Source organism: Hetaerina americana, unplaced genomic scaffold (assembly GCF_022747635.1).
Source record: "Hetaerina americana unplaced genomic scaffold, ioHetAmer1.1.p SCAF_3, whole genome shotgun sequence".
Lineage (NCBI taxonomy): Eukaryota > Metazoa > Arthropoda > Insecta > Odonata > Calopterygidae > Hetaerina > Hetaerina americana.
Genome location: NW_027286874.1, coordinates 53,004,603 through 53,026,625, shown reverse-complemented (window position 1 = coordinate 53,026,625; position 22,023 = coordinate 53,004,603). Strand labels below are relative to the sequence as shown.

The 22,023-nt window shown below is 39.4% G+C and overlaps 1 protein-coding gene across 2 annotated transcripts in view; it reads left to right on the top strand.

The window, feature by feature from the left end:
* The window catches only part of LOC139691056 (midnolin-like), a 93,741-nt gene extending 72,104 nt beyond the window's left edge, over window positions 1–21,637 (top strand). For both annotated transcript variants that reach the window (XM_071588786.1, XM_071588785.1), the window contains exons 5-7: window positions 15,002–15,095; window positions 16,230–16,463; window positions 18,672–21,637. In XM_071588786.1, the coding sequence (XP_071444887.1) occupies window positions 15,002–15,095; window positions 16,230–16,463; window positions 18,672–19,321 (978 nt within the window). In that variant the 3' untranslated portion in view covers window positions 19,322–21,637. The remainder of the gene's footprint in view (window positions 1–15,001; window positions 15,096–16,229; window positions 16,464–18,671) is intronic.
* Window positions 21,638–22,023: the final 386 nt, after the last annotated feature.

Below are 22,023 nucleotides of genomic sequence, written 5' to 3'. Positions count from 1 at the left end.
GAGCTCTTACGGCTAGTAATATTGAATGACTGTAAAACTCCAATAGCCGTAAAAAGTTTACCTTTCTAAACAAAGTACAAATGAAATTAGTTGGCTAGCGCCACAAGTCAAGAAGGGGTAAAAGGTAAAAAGGAGAGGATAAGAAAGGTGAATACGAATACGCGTATTTCGTATTCACCTTTCTTATCCTCTCCTTTTTACCTTTTACCCCTTCTTTACTTGTGGCGCTAGCCAACTAATTTCATTTGTACTTTGTTTGGAAAGGTAAACTGTTTACGGCTATTTAAGTAACTGTTCATTATTTTTCTCTGTTGAAAGCTGAACGTACACGACGTGAATAGTTCAGCACTTCAATTGATGTGGATTGTTGGTGTTAATTATAAGTATGAACTAGTTGAAACGTAAATTCCCTCCGAATTTTAATGTCAGCCATTCGTCGCAATGAAATACTTAAGGTTTAGAGAATACGTGAATCCACATTACCACCACCACACAAACGTGGTGGTGGTAATGTGGAATATTAGTGGAAAATCACTGGATAGTGATTTTTCCATTACTTCTAATTTTAGGTCTAAGATTCAACTCTCAAAGTTGGCAAGGCTTTATGGTAGTAATCACGTTCGAACTAATGAATTTAGACGTGTGTGCAGACATAACTTCAAGTGAACTAAATCGTACTTCAAATGTTATTTCAAATTGTCAACATCCTTGTGGTAGACTTGTAATACCAACTCATTGTTTTTTCAGCTATTTCCTCCCCGAATGTCTCGTTTATGGAAAGGTGAAACTGAGCTTCTGAGGGCCCTTGTGGGAAAGACTATATCAAATAATTTGTCTTTATTTCTTATATATCTCGAAACTCCCTCCTATCTAAAATCCCTTGCTTCTCTCGTAGGCAACATTATTAGAAGTTAAGGCAACTTTTTTTCTAACTTCTTGTGTATGAATTTTGATTTTGACATTTTTGTTAAAATTGCTTTTTGCATCTTACCTATGTTGTTTTCGCATTAGTGTACGTATACGTCTGATGTAATTGAATAAAATAGTTGGTGAAAATGAGATAAAGGGTACACTTTTCTGCATTCATGTGTTGACTTCTTTAAAAATTCGGTTTACTCTGGATACATAAATGTTTATTAGAACCCGACATATCATCTGCAGATTTTACCACTCGGAAAACGTCTTAGAAATTGTCTTCAGTATCGATTAAAATACTTGTTCCTCCCGTTAGCCGTTTTGTTTCTCTTTTCTACTTGCACATAGTACCGTGTAAGCCACCGCTAGAATATTTGGCTGGGGGTCATTACACAGCCGGCATTTAACATGAAAATGAAGTTGTCTTAATTTTTGGTACAATGTATTGCTGTAAAATAATTCAAATGAAGATTATGAAAAGTACAGACACATGCACGACGGTATCCGAGTGAGATACACCTCTCTACGTTTGCGAGAGCAGCTATAGGTAACTTGAAGGACGATAACTAAAGCTGGATAAGATGAAGACACGCTAGGCCTAAGAATAGAAAATTTTCTTATTTTACAAAGTGTAAATCATGTTTTAGGCAACATTTTTACAAATATTAGAGTCGTGGGCTCGTTTCTCACCGTGTGAAACGAAGTTCTCAGCTGCGGAAATGGTTTGATGTGTCATTCCTGGGAAAGAGAAGGCTTCGTTCGGTTTCTTTGTAGCATAGGCTAAATCTAAATTGATTTTTATTTTATCCTATCGCAATCTGCCTTTTTGTTTTAGTAGGTTTGTGCCCTCCTGTTTTAATTCATGCTTGTAATAATGGATGCCCTCGTTAGCCTTTTTTGGTAGATGATTCAACCCATAGAATTGTACTTCCCGGAAACTTGAATGCGCTAAAGTGTGTGATGAAGCCGTCGCGATGACGGCGGTGTGTGGATGGTGCTCTTAACGTGACCGTGGGGAGCTGATTCAACGTGGTGTTTGTGCTTGTACGAAGAATACGAAGACAGCGAACACGAGGCGGTCTCAGGAATATGACGTATGAACAATGGAATACGATTCCTCTGCCACACTTCCCGGAAGTCATCAAAGGGTACAAGAATCGCTACAGGGAAAGGGTTAAGCACATATTGTGGGAAAAGAATTGCGTCAAGATTAAAGAGTTACTTTCAGTGTGCCCATGACCAATAAAAAACACTCCCGTCTCAGATTTGGTGAGAGAAACTCATGGTCCTGAGTAGGAAAAATCAGATCTGATATATTTTATTTAAATAATAGTTACCTAGGATTTCAAATAGTCGGAAAGGAAGGAAAAGAATCTTGAAAAGGGAATATATTTCTAAAGTTAAAAATGTTATCGGAGAAATTGATGAAAGCATTGCTCCACTTTACCATTATAAGGGTTGTAGTAACAGCTAGGTCAATTCTATATATTATATACATCATGTCCCCCCCTCATTATATCATCATATCCTGCATGCTAACCCGTGATGGTCTTTTTCATTATGTCTCAGCCGGGTGAAACTTCGAACTGAATATGCGCTACTGGCAGTCTAATGTTGAAAGCATGAAAATAAGTATTGACTTGATAAACTGAAAGACCTGCACGCATCATTGTTCCTATATCACAGTTGATGGGATTGCACTCCCCGAATGAGTTTAGGGTACGCACATTTTCCCGGACTTTATTATGCATAATCATGAACTTGAGCCCTACAGTGGAGGATGCCTTTCATTAGGTGGTCTTCTCCGAGAGGGGTCGAGTATTAAAGGAGGGGAAATAATCACAGAAGCTTATTATTATTATCCGCATGCGTTAAGCTCGTTACGAGGGCTGGTACGCGCCGTGCGAATGTGATCCACGGACCTGAAAACTTAAGGAAACCGACCAATGTGTACCTTTGCGAGCGGCTGAATGTGTGAACATATGATATCGTGGTCATTACTAAGTAATGAGGGAGGAAGAAGGTACATCAGCCCCAGAATAATCCCATGGCGTTAACCTGCTCATATGTGATCTTCTTAGGGGTGACCAACGGTCATCAATAAGTTAGCCTTCGTAGTTCGTGAGGCCTCGCCGATGCGAGTGAGCCCACTTTAGGCGAAAAATCTTTCGGGAGGGAGGGAAGGTCACTCGGGGCTGAGGGGTGAATAACTTCGGTTATTCCTAAAAGCCTCTGAAACCAAAAATACCACTTCTGATTGGCGACTGTCTTCCAAGCTTCCGCCGCCAAGGATTCCCTCCGCGGCTCTCCCCGACCCCCTTCATCCACCTCCCTTGCGTCCCTTTCACTCTCCTAACTCGTTGACTTAACGAACGAACACCCACTCACACGCTTCCGAGGCTGTTCAAACGGAGAGGAATGTGTTATCTGCGCAGCATTTGCGGAATATTTCTGTTTTTCTATTATTTTCTGCCTCTAGCCCAGCGTCGCCGCCGCGCTTTGCTTGCCAGGTAGCCTTAATTCTCCTCTTCCCCACTCTCCTCCCTTGAGACCTCCTTCTCCCCCTCTGGCCCCTTTAAGTAGCCGCTCAGTCCATCCGTTGTGTTGCATCAGCTGTGCAAAAGGGCGATTCCATTGTCTCGCGGTTTCGAAAAATATTGTTCAAAAGCTAAAGACCGCACCTTTCCCGAAGATAATGGTATTTAATAGCGCGAGGACAAATGTCTTATCTCTTTTGAGGTGTAAGATTTCTTTCTCGGATGTTGGTCCATGTCTCGCTATGGCCGGTTGCGTTCAGGTTGTGGGATACTAAGTGTAGATCATAGAAATATAATTTCAAATTAAGAAATCGTAGGATAAAATAAGAAAATATAAGGTCATGTTCAGGAATCCTTTGTGTAGATTTGTTTCATCCAGCGAGGGGTTATTTCGTTTGATTTCGGGTCGTATTGAACTCTTTTCAGCGTCCGTACTTCATAATTTCTTTCCATTTTATTTTTCGAGGAGATATTACTGTGCCAACCCAGAATGAATATTTAAGCTGAGCAGCATTCGACTGGTTGTAATTAACTATTGTCTTCGGATACGTCGCCCGGTGAAAACTTGGGCAAACGACGGGTGAAAATGTCGTGTGCCTCCCAACACCTCGCCGCCGCTAGCGCTTATGTATTCAGCCTGGCGCCTCGCCACCCCTCGCCCCCGCTGTCCTCCCCCCTCGAATTCGCGATGCATGCACGAGCCACACACACGTCACAATCGTGCGCAGGAAGTCGTGTGCAGTGCGGGCGAGCGTCGGCCGGAGGGGCTCTCGGGGCTTTCTCGGCGGCATTGCATTAGACGCAATCGATTTCAGTGCGTGGTAATATTTGCGCCGTACCAGCTCGGCTCTCTGTCCGAGGAGAGATGCGGTTGCGTCGACTCCGGCCTGGAATCGAACCTCGCGTGCTCGCCCAGAGGTCATCGCCGTGCGCCCCAAACCCGATGGCCTTCGAAAGCCACCGCATTCCGGGCCGGAGCCGCCCTCCTTGCCCTCCCAAGATCCCCGAGTCCCAGGACCCGCCGCCCCTCCGCTCCAACCCCCCTCCGAACCCCTCATCCCGGTCCCTCGTTCCGCTCTTGTGTTACCTCTTCCACAACCCCATATGAACTCGCCGCCAGTCCCCCGCCACATTCTCTCCCCCTCTCTAGCGCTCATTTGCGGACGGTCGACGTCTGCGCCTCGCCTCAGGCTGCATGCATCCGTTTTTTTTCAGGCCGGCGTGAATCGGCTCTTGGCAATACTATCTCTTCCAAAAATAACGCGTTTCTCGGAAGGCTTTTCTCATAGTGATAACGCTCATCGTTGCGTTCGAATTTATCTGTTTTAATTAATCCGACAAAAACCCTGGTTACCCGTCCCTTTAATCAGCGAGACGCTGAAGAGAGTCGCCGTTAGCGGGTAATCGAGTGTTTTGAATGTTTCATGCGTCATAGCCCGTACAAATCGTCTCGGGGGTGTGCACATTTTTGTTTCTATGGAGCGGTTTAAAATGTCTAAATTATCTTGTGCAATGATGTACGTTCTCCTTCAGCACGGTTTGTTTTTGTTTTCAACTTCCCGATATCTAGTTAATCTCTCCAGCTCATAGTAAGTTTACCTTCTACTGTTAGGTGATAATAAATTTAGAAGGAAACAAATGTAGAATCACCACCTAGCTCATTCAATTGTATTGATTTATCACCGAGTTATTTTCATTTGCGTGTTTTTGCTGCAGTTTGTATAGTCACTCAAATGTTCACAATGAAGAATGATAGCACGAATTCATCGAATAGTGCATATTAGAATGGGAAAGCTCTACTTTGTCTGTTTTACACGAAGGAATTTTCGTGAAAAATATTTTCTGCAAACCGACCTGCCAGTATCATGTGGTGGATGGCACTTTCTGAATTAATTCGAAGTTTTCCTTACTCCGCCGGACTTAAAAACTTAAAAGTGAATCTTTTGGAATATTTGTGTGGATAATTTTCGACGCTGCAGCTACGAATGTAATATTTAATGTAATTTTTGCAGGATTTCTCGTAGATCAAGTCGTCTAATGGAGTTAGATATTCTTGGAACTGAATATTCAATTAAAATGCGAGTCACCAACAGGCTCGCAAATGAGTCGAAATTGTGTATTGTAGCGTAAAGCTGCATTTTCAGGTTTTGTTATAACACGAAGAGACTTTGTGAAAGAAGTATAGTGTTTTAATACCTTTCTCCACTTACGTTGAGAATATCTCCGTCGCACAAGTAAGTAAATAACCAAAAGTTCGTCCGCGAAAAATTATAGTCATTGCAGTAGATTAACCGCTCAGATGTACATTGAACCTAAGGGGCCATCCAGTCTGGGAAAAGAACAGAAAACGGAAACAATTACGCGTCCACATAGCGCTGCGGTAGAATCTCGATCCCCGCCTCCAAGTATAAAGGCTCGCGTGCGTGTGAATGTCGACCTTTAATAGCCGGGGAAGCTCAGTATTTGATGGAAATAGGAGAGGGGCGGTCGGGGAGGGGATCTGCGCCCCGCAATGGCCCAAGGAGGAGGTTCGGGAGGAAGGGGGTGGGGTGAGGGTACAGCGGCGTGGCGGACCAGCTGTGCGTGGGTGGAAATGTCGCAACACCGCAGTGTGGGAGGGTTGGAAGCGGTCGTTCGGTTGTGCCGAGGAGGCGGAGAGAGAGAGAAAGAGGTTACAGGAGTAGGAGGTGGAGGCGTTGAAACCTCGCCGTCCTGGATCAATGCTGCCAGGCTGCTTGCTATAAAGCCCCCCGAGTGGACCTTACCACCTCCTCGGTCCTTCCCATCTCACTTCGCATCATCCTCCTCCCCCGCTCGGTTCACCGCGAGAATCGCGCCGCCGACGCTCGTCAATTGTCGTTCCCCGACGAAATAGTAATTCTCCCATTGGAGCCGGCGTTGGGCTGGAGGAGTCGGGACGCCGCCGGTTCATTTTGCGGACGGACCCCGATGGTGGTGGAGGATCCAAGGGAAGGGGGAAAAAGGCACCCGAGTGTGCGTACCGAGCTTCCCGTCGCGTCTCGCACGTAAATCATCTACCCAGCGGCGTTTGTGATTAACCAACCACGTTGGGCGAGCAGGGGAAATTTTGAGGGCGTTAAAAGAAGGGTTGAAAAATCGTTAGGTTCACTTTGGGTGGAGTTGATTAGATATGGATTGACTAAGGCTTTCCTGCTCATTACGGCGTGTTTCCGATTCTAAAATTTTGTATCGCCATTCACGCGGGAAATTGATGAAATCATGACGCAATTAATTTCTTAAAACATTTAAATGACACCGTTGCATCAAAATTTCCTAAATCCGACACTATGGAGAGATCGCTTTCTCTGCGCGAGACCCCGGCGGAGATGGGCGACTGGCTTTCGCCTAACGCGTATGTAGTTAAGTACGTGTAAGGAAGGTGGTCCTCGAGTCGACCAGTATTTTGTTACTTTTTTTAGAATACTGTGATTGGGGAATTTGTCATAGTGCGCTTCCCCGTCGCCAAGCCAAAATCCGGGGAAAATTATAAAAATAGCCTCATCCGCTTCCGACTCCCATTAAAGTTTGATTGCAAATTTCTATTATTAATTTTTAAAATATGGAGTTGAGATTAAGAATCTCTTGTAACTGGATGATTGAACTGCCCTCAAAGCCGTCTGAACGACGGCATAGCGGCCCGGTGGCTAGGCTGTCATCCCATGAAGAGGCTCTGTACAATTGTTTTAAGTCTTTTGGTTGAGGGCTCACCTCGTACCCTATGGAGAATAAAAATTCACGCATTGCACCTATTCACACTTAGCCTGATCTATTTCGACATCTTTCTCTGTGCCGCCTCCTGTTTCCCCGGAAGATCAGGTATTCTAGTAACTGATTGGCTTTGAGTGAAGCTGGTGTTGTCCAAAGTCTCAGGGAATCAATCGAATGTGGGTCCTCTAGTCAGGGGTCAAATGCTCCGCCCGCTAGGCTATTACGCCCATAGTGATTTTAATACAATTATGCGTCACAAAATTATTATTATCCCTATTTCAGCCCAGTTTTATTAGTTTTAGTGCATTCTTGTTCGCTGAAGTAAAAGTTGGAGTGTTCATATTTTTTGTTTCGGGTTATCCTCATCTTGTTCATTATTTCGTTGCTTGTACAATTCTGACATTGGCGGTAGTCCTTTTCTTTTCAAGAATCAGATGACGGGCTGATTGCAAACTATAACCGCTGGAAAATGCTGCTATAATCATCGGAAAACCTTTTTAGCGTAGATCATTGCACTACCGACATTGGTAGATGTTCCATTCAAGTAGCATTTGGTGAAAACAAGATTTAAATCGGGCGAGATGCCAGCTAAAAATGTTAACACTAATAAATAAGATTGAATATTGAAGGTTATGCTGGCCTATTTGAATACCAACTGTCTGTATGATACGGTGAAAATTAGCCGTGGGCTCGAGTACAGAATAGTTTAACGTGGGATGGGGATGAACCGCCGACTGGATCCATAAAACCCCAAATGGTACACTATGCGACCACGCCTTTTAGGCAGAGCATCCTCTTAATTTGCCCGTGTCCATTATAGATGCGCTTTTGCGTGTTTTTCGAATTTTCTAAACACTGAATGAATGGGGTATTATTTTCTCATAGGATGGCTTTGGAACTTCTGTTTTGAGTTAAAATGGACTAAGCATGATCGCCCTCAAATAATACCATGCTAATTCAGCAGCTAAGGTTGGTGATCTTCTTAATGTTAAGATATAATTAATTGCGTAGATGCGTGATTTTCCTGTAGCTGTGACAGTCGCGCAGCGTTAGCGTTTAATTGCCTCAATAATGATACCGAGAATTGAACAGAAATGGCTCACTCATTGATCTCAGAATGCGGTGATTAGGTTCGCGAAGCCATCTGATCGATGTAGCGGTATTGTTATATTTGAATACCCCTATCATTCCTGCTAAGTCTGATTTTTAAGTAATTATATGGTGAAGCGATCCAGCGAATACATCAAGCCGTGGTATGGAAGTTATTGACAAAAATTTCAAAACGTTTACCAACTGGAAAGGAGTTGACCGTTGGACCATTTCGTTAGGCATTTAGATTTTACACCCTAAAATTTGGAGTGTTTTATTTTAATCTCACTTTGATATGTCTTTGAGTAGTCGAGTACTATGGAATGACAAGTAGTGATGGTGACTGTCACTTTGAATGTCTTGAACATTGCGTAATTCATAGCACCTTAGTATAATAGGTCATATAACGTCAATTTACAATATAATTCCCGTAGATACTGTATGGTGCCAATTCCTCTTTTCAAATTTGCCCATAATAGCAGAAACATAGAAAGCTCCCGAACCTTCCCGTAGCATGTGGGACCCCAGGTTGTCGCCTTTCGGTCGTCTTGGATGGCATTTTACATGCTGTGTAGCGGCTCCTATGTTTCCTGATGCCCTAATATTTTAATTTCTCTTCCCAACGAAAATCCAAACTCACCTTCCCGATTGACTTATCGGGATTATAAATTAGGAATGCCGACCGCCACCCCACCCCATATTTTTGTTGTAAGATATATTGAATCAGGATTGCCCCAGGACCACGTTTTGAGCTCCTGTAGGATGCCGTGCAAGGGGCTATTGTTGCAAGTGCAAAATCTTACTGTGTTTCGATAACTGTCGTTTCAGGGTTATGGCAGGATTGGTGAGCCTAAGGTGGGTGCATGTGTCTTGATTTTGTAGACATCTAAAATCCCAATCGTAAATTTGCGATTCTTTACGGCCTCTTTAGGCGTTAATGTATACCTATATAAATAGCTCTTTATATGTTAATGTTTGCCACGAATAGTTTATCCAAACCAAGTAAACTATTCATTCAGAATTGTAATGTTGCCTTGCCGAGATTTTGGAAGTGTCACGATGCAAACAGCCATTTTGACATGGCAATATATTTAATATTGCCATGATAGTCAATGTTAACTTTTATTCTGGAAGTACGCGATATAAATCATTTCGGGAAGAATTTTTTTGCATTATGGCCTTATTGCGTAGCATTATGTACATATTCGCGTATTGACAATTGGTTTCAAAGCTCGACTGCGAGTTGCGTGCTAAAACTTGAAGCCCCTGTAGGACGAATATTGCCGTGGGGCCCAGGAATGTGCCATCCTAGGCATCACACATCCTTGATATTTCACGGTGTCTGTATTAATCCGGGCTGTATTTAAAACTCATATATTCCGTTGTTTTTAATTTGTATTAAAATTTTCAAATAGTTGCTACTTTATTCATTTTGAAGATCAGTTCCGAAAAAATATGAATATTTATTCAATCCCATTATTCGATCATCCGGACCTCACCCCCTCCCTCAATTACCCTACAAAAGCTGTTCTTCCGTAACATGAGTTTCATTAAAATTTGCAGCAAAATGTCTGAAGACAGAAATAGGGCCTTAACCTGAGAATGCATTAATCCGTTGATTTTCGTTGTGGATATATTTTACCCAGTGCGTTATATAAAATTTGGTTTACGAAAATTTAGTGTCTCCACATAGATAGAAAATAGCCATTTTCGTAAGTTAGTTGAATCATTCGACGAAATTTGTGTGCGGCAGTTTTTAGTTTCTTCATGAAGTGTGTTCCTTCACACAGTCTATCCTGTTCGCAGTATTATGCTCTTGGCTCCTGCTCAAATACGAGTCAGTCTGAGAATTGCCATTTATTAATTTTAAAATTTCTATTTTGGACGCTGCCGTTGTACCATCTGTTGGGCCACGGTGCTATTATATAATGTATTGCTAATCACTTCAAACGAATATCCTTTTACGTAGGGGTAAAGTCTGTGACTAATGTATGGGAGAATTCTAAATGTATTTGGCAATACCAATCCTCGTGAGAGAAAAATTGAAAGTCGTGATCTCCTAGGATACTACGATCGTGTTTGAAAACTTCTGAGGGGCTGAAAATCCACTAGGAATTTTAGAAAGTGCGCAAGGCTGTTTGTTGTATGCAGGGAAAATTTGCGGGGCAATGGTTTTCAAGGAAAACATTTTAGGGGAAGAGAAGAAGATTATTTTCAAGAATTAGTCATTATTTTATGATTACTTTTTTATAAATTTGCAAATTGGTCCTCTTTAGTACATTATGGGTAAATTATCTCCGTTTTAATGGTGTTCTTAGTGGCTGTATTGAGTTTCGTTAACTTATTCTAATTTTCCATATATTGACTAATGTTAATTATTTTGTAATTAAATGAAATATTTGCACCAATGTAGTCATAGAAATATTTGACCAATATTATTTCTCTCATTAGGCGTTTTGTAGCTTTGTGCGTCGAAGTTTTCTTAGGTGAAGTGATATTCTTGTGGTTAAACCGTAAATTTGACAAAGGGTAGGGCCTAATATGGCCTTGCGGACTACTGACAAGTGCGTCCCAAGTGCCCATTCTGTTCCCTGCCAGTGGGTGATTTGGCAACAGAGCATACCAGTCAGCCCCGCTTTGGGAAGGCCATTGGCTCCAGAGAATGGGTACTGGCTTGCGGTGCTTTCGGAACCGAAGGACGGGTTTCCTTTTTGGAAAGATTTTTAGCGTGCCCTTTGTATGGTTCAGGAATTGCGATCATTGAACATAAAAAATTCCAAGTATTCAAGAGCTAAGCGATATAACCTTATCATTTAAATCTTTTTGGTAGATAACGTTAATTTGATGATTGGACTTTTTTTCTGCCAGATTCATTTTTGTGTGTAGACAAAAAAATCGTGGACCCCATGGCGAACGGTCGTTAAAATGGCAATGGATAGATTGTAGATAATGAAGTCACCTAATGTTTTAATGTGGCTCTCCATTCGTTTTCATTCGGATGCATTGGTATCATTGTCTCCCATATGGCTAGATGTTCCTAGTTTTTTTGGGACAAACCACCGGTTTGTCTGTTATCCTGGTAAATATTTATATGGTAAGGGAGTCAGAAATCCAAGAGTTTCCATTGCCCAGCCGTTTTAATGCGCGTATGCGTTTCCGAGTTTGCCTAGTCGTGTTTTCCTTAATCTCAATCTCTTCTTCCTGCGTAAGTAAAATGTAAAGGACACTGCTGCGTTTGTGTAAAGGACAATATTTTGTGTAGCATAATTCCTTTGCTTGGGCGTATCTGTTCGAACTCATTGTCGTTACGGAAAATAGAACTGGGCGTGTTATCTCATTCAAATGTTGTCGAATTTCTTGCCCCTCTTATGCTGGCCGACATCCGGCAAGCCGGAATAAGATGTCCTTCCCCAGCCATAGGTTGCCGCCCGCTGCTGCGGCATAAACGTGCGAAGTCTTAAAATTAATAACTTGGGGAAATTTGCAACAAAATTGTACCATCAATCAGATCTCGGGTCGGATCAAAGCTTGGATCTTTATGTTAACACTTCAATGTTTAATCACTGCCCGCAATTTTCTCTCCCTTTTATATAAATTTCATGCGACCAAAATGCAGGAGTTGTTTTATGTATTTCCTTAAAGTTCAACTTGTGGATATGTTAAATGCCCCTTTCTGCTTCGCTATCTCGAATAGTAATATCTATGGTCCGTCTGTTCTGCGATTACCAATCTTCTTTGTTCTGGCAATCGTCGGATGTTAATTGATGGCACAATCTCCTTTCACATGCCTGCCCCTTCCGGTTTTCCATACCGCAAAGACCTACAGGGTATCAGGCATAGGGGCAGTTTGGGGAATCCGGAAGTTTTACGAGCGAGATACGAACTCTCCGAAAAATGCTGTTTGTGAATATATTTTCGTTTTTACCACTCCATTACTTGAAACTGTTAATTGAATAGTAGCGTTAAGGAATTAGGATAGAGACATCACAGAAGTCGTAATCTTAAGAGTATATAAATTCTGAAATCCTGCGATACACATATAATTATTTTATTTAAACATATTATTTGTAAATGCGTGTTTATCTGTCATTTTTGGATTAAAATTCTCCGTAATGCTTGTAATACTAAATTACAATAGTGTCAGAATCAGTTACGATTAGCATTTGGTTAATTATTAAATTAATTCATTATTGAATATTATTAAATCACATTACCATTGAAAATAAATGCAAAAGTAGCACAATGAATTTGACAAATACTTTATCCAGCAATCCATTTAGGAAATAAAAAAACCATAAACCTTGTAATGAACCCGAAGGTCGGTTTGGTAGGTGATGGTAGAGTTCACCCAGTACTAAGCCCTATACGGCGGGTGAAATTCACACATCAGGGTAGGGGAGCCAGTTCCTGTACCTGTGATGGTTATGGTTTCCCAGGAAGATCTGGTACCCGCAAAATCATAGCTTGGGTGGAGCTGCAGGTGCCCAGAGACTTCCCGGTAATCAAACCTGGGACCCTCTGGTCAGTACCACTCTACCCCCTGAACTATTGCGACCCACCATTTAGGGAATAGGCCATCATTATTTATTGGGCCCCTAGTATTCCTGTCAACATTTTATTTTGTACCGGGAGCTATAGTTGATGGTTTAATCAATTCTATGTATAATTTTTTCTGTAGTTATTGGTCCGGCCATGCATTTAAAATTAAGAGATGATTCCAAAATCTACAGGTATAGGTGCCCTAGCTATTCAATGCTCAATGCCTTACAGGTATCTTATGTAGTCAAAGAATGGAAATCTTAGTGGACCCTTAGGTGAGTAGTCTTGGCAATTCCAAAACTAGAAGCATATCATGTTTTTCCAGTGCTGGAGTTTACCTGATGAGCATATTTTGTACTAAGTTAACTTCCAGGTCATTATCATGCTCTAAAGGATGAAATTTCAGCTAATAACCAATACAAACAATTTTAGATGCATGTTGATTATGCTAAGGGTATAGCATTCATATCCACAGGCTCTCAAGATTTCAAATTTCGTGTATGAAGGAACATTCAAACAAAATATTTAAAAAGAATCACTTTCCACAAACAAGATCATATTATTTCTCTAGTTTTCCATTCCAGATTTTATTTTAAGTTCTGTGAGCAAGTTTTAAATCGCCTAACCTCAAGTGTAGTTAATAAAAGTTGAGTGCATATAATTAGAGGGCATATGCACGTAGAAGAAGTGACTATTCATCAATGTGCGAATCTGGATGGTAGAAATAACTTAGCGTGTACAGTGCAGTTGGCAATCCATCATTGGAAAATCATTTTATGATTATGCCTAGGGTCTTATAGATCATGTTGTGTTATTTATCTTGAAATGAAATTATTGACTTTGTAATACCACAGTGTGTGGAATAACAAAGTCAATAATTTCATTCAAAGTCATTTCATTACAATATGTTATGCAAATTCCATAAAGTTATACCGGAGACAACAAATTTTAGTGTTGTTTATCATTTACTTGTTTGCACTGAACATAGTTACAAAATGATTGGAACCCCCACAACCCAAGGGTCCATTTATGTAAATTTATCAATTGTATTTAATATGATCGATTTGTTATGTTCACAATTCCTGGCCTAGAGTCAGTGGGTATATTCTATTCTAATTTATGTTTTATGGTAAACCACAATATTTGCCCCCAAGGCTGTTTGATAGATGAGGATAGGGCTCACCCCATATAAAGTATTTTGGCATGCGAGATTTACGTATCAGGGTGGGGGACAGTTCCTTTCCCTTGCCATTGGTGGTTTTCCAAGGAGACCTGGCACCCAAAAACACACAGCTTGAATGAAGTTTGGGGTTTTTTAACCCTGACTCTTGAGTTTGAATGCCCGCTGTATTCTACCACTCTACCCTGACTATCATCCCCCTATTGAATGTTAGTTTATCTAACAAGATATATAAGGTTTCGCTGTTTTTTTTCTTTCTCTTGTAGTATTTTTGTGCTAACATTTAAAAAAATGCATTGATTAAATGTGTATATCATAAAGACGTCAAGAGAGGTCAAGTTCACGTGTATGCAAATATTAGTTAAGTATGAACATTTTTGGTAGTGATTAAAAGGAGCATTGAGTTAGGTGATCAGTGCCTGCTACTGTAAAACTTGGTCTATGTACTTATAATTCTAAGTTGCCTACTTTGCAACTCCATATTTATTATGCAAGGGAGGATCGAGATGATGCGGTGGCTATCATACTTAGCTTCCCACCCAGAGGGTCCGGGTTCAAATCCCGGTACTCTTGTAAGGTGTGTTGAATATTTTTCAGTGGTATCTTGATCCCTACTTTAGGTGCTTTGTGGATGGCACTTTGAGTGATTATGCCATCCGTCGGATGGGACATTAAGCTGCGGACCCCTTGGCGCCTTTTGTTAAGAGTAGGTTAATGCCAACGCAGGGTTTCTCTCCACCCTTCATCCTTTCCTGTTCATCCCTTACGGTGCAAATGACCTCAGCTGTCGGTCGCCTCCCCTAAATACTACTATTTATTATGCAAATTTATGCTCAATACTGTAAACAGTGCAAAATAGAACTGCACGTACAAGCAGCATTGGTTCTCCAGATAGCACACATTGTCTTGGCTTTTTGTACATTTCCCTGTTATGGAATCTTTTATTCAAATTTAAGTAAAATATTTGTAACTTTAAAGTCTGTGCATTGAGTTTTTAATTCTCTCTTTTCAGGAAAGTACATCAAGTGCAAACCGACGTCGCCAGGGAGCCATAATTGAAAGCATGCACCACCATGGAAAGGGTGTTTATTCGGGCACCTTCTCAGGTAAGTTAGGTCATTTTTTATGTTTCACCATGATCCTTGTTTATCAGAGAGTAGAGTTTGGCCAACAGTAGAAATCTATGTATCTACAACTAAGCACTGGTGTACAATAGCCCACAAATATTTATTCATTTAATTGTTTTGTTGGATTTCGGAATGACCCAAGGGCCGAAGGACACATTTAACTTGTTACACATACATCACCATGGGGTTGGGATATGAAGTAGGTATAAACATTTTAGTGCTATATCCATACCAAATGTTTGTGGTACAGTCCTTACATGCTTGTACCATAAAGCACAATAAAGCTCATTTTGTTGTTGTTGTGTGATTGGGGAAGCTTGAATCCAATTAGTTCTTTTCACCCCTTCAAGCTTGAAGATGATACAAAATACTGTGAAAATTTGTAGTCATTCCAGTCATTATCTGGAACTTTATGGTAGACTGTATATGATCTAGATTTTGATTGTGGATAAACATAAATATTCAATTCAGGGGAGAAATAAGATCATATGACAGAGGCCTTTTATTTAATAAATAAGTATTTATGTGCACATTGATTAAATATCGTTCAGGTTAAGCTTTTTGTATTTTAAAAAATCATTTACTGACATTTTCTTCATCTTTAACTATTATAAAAAAGAACATGCCTGCATAATTGATTACTGGCAGATTGATTCCAATTTCAATAAAAAATATTTTTCGATGTTTCTTTAAGAAGCTGAATTAAACCTTTTTGACAAAAGTACATCCTGATTTGCAACAAACCATATGTTGCTCTAAAATAGTTTTTTTTCCCTGTAGAGGTATACCTACATATATTTGTAATAATCATCATCTTTAATAGTGTGAGCAAATAGCAGTATTTTATTAGTCCTGGTAACTGTTAAATAGTGTCTGTTTCAGCTGTATTGAATTGCATAATTTGTTTTTTAAAGAACTATGTGGTGAAATTTTTTATCTGAATATTTACACAATGATGCAAAAAAATTTATTTTCATCAGAAGGTTCTGTATGAGAACCCTATTAATGTTTATTTAGGCAGCTTAGGGAAACAGGCCCCTTGATAGCGGTGAAGGGTGACCACAAAAAGGTTGAATTCTTTCTGAATTGTTTTCTTATTTTATTTCTCCTCAGGAACTTTAAATCCAGCTCTACAGGATAAATTTGGACGCCCAAAGAGAGATATCAGCACAATTATTCATATCCTTAATGACCTTTTATGTGCTACTCCTCAATACCGTCGTCATGCTAGGCAAGGTCACACAATAACTATTGAGACACCAAATCCATCACCTTCGACTCAAAGCCATTCTTCAGGAAGTATAACATCATCTACCAGTGGGAGCAGCAGTCGACCGGAAATGATGGGTAAGCAGCCTTAAGTATTTTTCACTAAGGGTAAAGTTTTTTGAATTGCTCCCCTGAAGAATGTTCAAAATTCAGTCATACTGGTCTATCAGTATATTTTTAAGTGATTCTTAGGCTAAACTTAGCTTATGGAATTTAAATTAATGTTCACAAGTTTAATCTTTATGTGATGAATTATATAAATTGATAAAGTGATGAAATTTTGTGTATCATGTGACAGTACAATTTAGTTTTGTGCTATTAGTGCATTTCAAAGCCCTGAAATTCTGTAAATTTAGGTATAATAATATTGTAAAAGTACAAAGTTGTGCTCATAAGGCTAGTAGACTACAATATTAAAAGAATATGACATGTAATCAAAATAAGTTATCTAAACTGCAATGTACTAGAACGATTGTCATGTAGGGTGAGTTGGAACAATCAAATCTTTGGGTACTACATAATTTCCTTCTCAGCATCATCATATAATTCTTTTTAATAAATTTTGAGTTCTCATTGTAAATCAGTATTGTTTGCATCATGGCAATACTTGTTAATCTTGTGCAATTGGAAATTAATGTTTTGTAAATTTTTCTTTGACTTAAGCTTTATTATTCACTTCAAAAATTGCTGTGTTATTATTCTATTGTCTGGAAACTGTGATTAAAATCCTAAATATATCAGTCCCTAGATTGCATTATGTGACTGAGGTGTTGTGTTTGTTGAATTTTGTGAGGGATTCAAGGCCTACATTCATGAAAGGAATCAAGGGAAAAATCATGCACTGGGGTTATTTTTTCCTCAATGCTCTTTAAGCCTTGGCTACAGTACGTTCTGAAAAGTAATGAAAATAAGATGATGGAGAATATTTTTGATGATGAAATGGGCGAATGAAGTGAGGCAGCTAGCTCAACTAGGACATGGTAAAAACAGAGAATAAAATGTAAGTCCATTTAGATATTCATCATTAAGTAATGTCTTTCTGAAGACTATAGTAGAAGAAATAATGAAAGACAAAATTTACTGAGATAGGCAGGGGTGGATTACATGATTGGTAGAAATAAATGTCAATGTCTATGAAACATTCAAAAGACTTATAGTGAAGGGCCTAAGAGAAACAGAACAGTGGCTGCCACAAACCAGCCAATGAATATAAACTGGTGTTGATAGTTATACCTCCTTCGTAGCTTTCAAAAAAAGCATAATTTCTATTGATTTTTCTGACAGTGTTTAGGGGGAATATTATTCCTTCTTAACCAGTCTTCATTTCATAATGAGGCCAATATCCACCTATACAATATACATGAATGCTCCTTAGGTAGCTTGCAAGGTAATGTGTTGTATAAATTTGTAGTTCAACGGGCTTTTTTTAAGCAGCCTATTGTGCTCAAGAATGCTGCAATTTAAGCCTTTTTAATCTGTATTGTTTTTCACCGGGTAAAGTATTATTTTCAATCTGTCTTTTTTAAAAGTTCTACCTCTCTAAAGACAAAGTAAGTTTCACCCAAGTCATATTGAATGCTTTCTGGGATTGCAAATATTTGAAATGCTGTACAGAAACTTAGGTCAAGTTATTTGTGGCTTGAAATTATGAGAATCTTGGCCCAATGACTTGCTTTGCTTATTACACCTGTGAAAAAGTATCTGGAAAATGACAAATATTTTCAGCAAGAAGCAGCAATAGTTTTTTGAAGGTTCAGTGCTGAAAAATACATTGAACTCAATAGAAACACTTCTGGTAGCAAATGTGCTATTCACCTTAAAGTAACCTCAATATGGCTTTGTGATAGTTTGTTAGGTAGTTATAATGGTTCAGCATCCTGTTATTGGATAGCAAATTGTTAAAAACAGTTAAATCTAAATTTGCCGTAGAAATTTTAGAGTATAAACTGATAATTTTAAAGTGGACTTGTTTAAAGTGTTTATTACTTCTTGATAAAATACCTTATTTGGCACTTTTCCTCGCCAATGAGAGTCAAGCTATTTCATTTCAGTGAAACAATGAATGAATGAATACAGCTAATGGACTTCACTGTTCTGGCTGTAGTCTCTTTAAACTTATTGTAAATGGCCATATTAAGAGGTAATTTTTACATTATGGTAATATTCAGCAAACACATAATAATAATAATATGTAGAATTACATGTGTAATTTTGTTGATCATTTCATTGAACGTGAAAATGTCTTTGAGGGTCATCTTAAGTATAATGTTAAACTTTTTATTCCAGATGATGAGGAGGAGTCAGTGGAGCTCTCTCGGGAAAATCAAGCAACACGTGGTAAAATGGAGCAACTTCGGCTCATCATGGAAGAAAGACGAGCCAGGAGAAGAGCAAGGCGTGAGGCTCGAGCGACCCCTTATTCCCAAGTCAGCTCTGCAGCATCACCTGGCTCTAGCTGCACGTCCAGCCAATGGGGTGGCACAGTTGCTGGGGCCAATTATGCTCAATCCAACGAAGTGGGAGAAAATGCAGCGGCAATCAATTCTAATGTTCCGTCAGCAATGGATGCTGATAGTAGTACCCTACCTGTCAGTGCGGGCACTGCCACAATTCCTGTATCTAATTGTTCTTCCATGTCGATGGGAAACTCTGCCTCGGTTAATGTGCCTGGAATGGTGCCGCTGCCCGAGCCACCCACGGGCAGTGCGGTTGCAGAACTTCAGGTGGCTGGTCGTGATTCGACACCACCCGGGACTGGTGTTAGTGCAAGTGGAGCAGGAGCCGGTGCTGTCTCAGATGGGGGATCCACTGCCGCAGCATCGGGTGGAGCAAATGGAAGTGGGACCAACTCGGCTTCAGGCTCGGGAGATTCTCCAATGGAGACAGACTCAAGCGCTGAGATATGTGAATTAAATGCTGAACCAGTAGTCGCTTGACCTACATTAATAGATAGGCGAGTTGTTGGTGGGCACTTTGCCTCATGTGACACCTGAGCAGAAGTTTTCAGCAAAGGGGATTGTGACATACCAAAACCATGGAATTTGATAAGGTTGGGATTTCCACACGGTATTGGTTTCTGTATTCTCCCTCATTTCTTATTGCAGCCGCTATTGTTGAACCCATGAAAATTTTATAATTGAGGGTTTTAGAAAATTTTGCTGCAGTGAATGTGATACAGTAGGTTTAGAAGTGGATCCTAAATGGGTTTTGATTTCATCTTATACTTAAAAAAAAAATTTGCTCTCAGCTATAATAGATTTTGGCTTCCTTTCTCTCTTCTCCCAGAAGTTAACTAATTTTTTTTAGGCTTTCTTATTATTCTTTAAAAATCTACCTCTTTTATTAAGATCTTAAATGGACTCCAATAAAATTTAAGACTGAGCCTTATTAAAGTTCATGTTAACTTGCTGGGCTGTAAATTTTAACAATTGCATAGCTGTGGAATGAGTATACTTCTATCATGATACAAAGTTGTATTTGACCATAAATTCCACCTTGCCCTTCCTGTTTTTAGTCTTAAGGGCAGTCTCATATGTCATAATGCTGAGATTTATGACGACTTTTTTGATAGAAGCAATAGAAGATATTTTGCTTTGCAGAAAAAATTCTCTGGTTAGCCAACTTTTAAAAAAAAAATGATGAGGTCATGAATGGTTTAAAATTCTCATGTAAATTGAGGCAACCCAGTGATTATGGGATTTCATTTGTCTAAATGAGTCTGTGCACTTGCTAATTAACATAAGTGTGAAAGTATAGGATGTATGTTGACAAATTCAGCAATTATGGGTTTGAGAAACTCCTCAAACATTGCTAAGGGCTGTGTAAGTATTTCGATGTGTATTTCAATTTGTTGCATATTAAGCTACTTATTTTCAGGAAAAGATACAAGTCATGTACGAGTAGGGGCATTTCAAATAATTTTTGAGTGCTTGCAAAATGGTCTTTTTTAAAGAGCTTTTCATTGGAATGTGTGCTTGTACCATGAAAAAATTACTTGTGATCTTGAAGTGTTTTGGGAATGGCCCATTGTATTTTAGAGAGTGCTCTTTATCTTCATGATCTGTTGAGGTGCTTGCAAATGGTGTCAGTGAGAGTGAAAAATCATTGCATAACATAAGCAGTGGATTTGCTGAATTATTCAAGCGTGTAGTGAATAAGTTTGCTTATGAATGTTCTGGGAGGCTGCGAGGAAGTGATAGGTTTCGATTAGAGTACATAGGTATTGTAACACCCATAGATATTTGAATAGGTATTGTAACACCCATTTCTATGCTGTTAATAGCATGTGATAATCAATTTCCAATAGTGACTTCTTCCATTCTAATCAAATGGGTAACAATGCTAATCATTGACAATGGACAATATGTTTTGGTGAATCATGTGGTGGAAGCATCAAAATACATGAAGCAATGCAAAAGTGAGTGACAAGGTGGATTTGAAATTAATGTTTCAGTGTCCTGGTTGTATGAGATGTGTAGAGTAAATACCAAGAGAAAAATAGCCAAGTAAACAGTGGTTTGGTGAGCACATGAGTTAGGTTCAACTTAAAATCTTGAAGATTTTGGTTATTTCATATGATGGCCAGACCTAGCTTTAGGCAATGAGAAAGCCTCACTCTATTATATCAAAGTAGATTACATCATAATGTCCTCACTATTTATCACTCTATATTAGGATGTTGTGAATGCAATTTTTACAAAGCAGTTGATCTCCTTAACGATTATTGTAAAAGAGAATTCTTTTCATTTGAGGTGACTTCTCTTAAGGACTTAAGCTTGTGTAGAAGTTAAATTCTGCCACCTTTCATAAGCCCACACAAATTCACCGAGGGGTATGATAGTTTAAAATCATTAAAATTTCCACTATAGAGTAATCTCCAATTACTAAAAAGTAAGCAAGAAGGCAAATGTAAAATAATGTAATTATTTCACGTGTATATAAAAAATAACTGTATTCTGTATGGTGCATTTGCAATATGCTGTCTAATATACTTATGTATGGAAACAATATTGAATGTCCAATGATATTGTCTGTAGCAATGTACAATACAGACATGCTGTCGAAAATCAATTTGCAAACACATGCATTGCACACTTGTAGAATTTTAAACAAAATTAATGGAACTGATTTTTTCATAAGAATTAATGGCACGCTGACCTGGGAAAGGTGTGTTTTCAGGTATTTTTAGTTGCATTTGCTGCACAAAAGTGGGTTGACCTTGGCATGAAAAATAAAATCTTTACTTTTTTGTTCACGATTCTGTGTATTTGGGTTAAATGTTAAAACCAACACCTTACCTCCAACTATATAGGAAACATCATATCATTGATCTTTTCCACTGCATTTACATTATGGATATGTATTCAGTTAACAGTTTTAAGTTCCTAAAATTGTTTTGTGGGGTAGTTCTTGGGCATGTGTTTGTGAATTAAAATGGAGAATTGATTATTTGTAGTGGAAATTATGGTTACAGTCCCTTCCCATTTAGCAGTTACCAACACACCACTGGCACACGTAAGCAACATCTGCAATTGAGCACCTTGGTTTGGTTAATGTAATTTGAAAATGAATATAGGCTTATACTGGAAACACAGTGGTACAGACACACTTTTTTCTGCTTTAAATTATTTCGTATTCC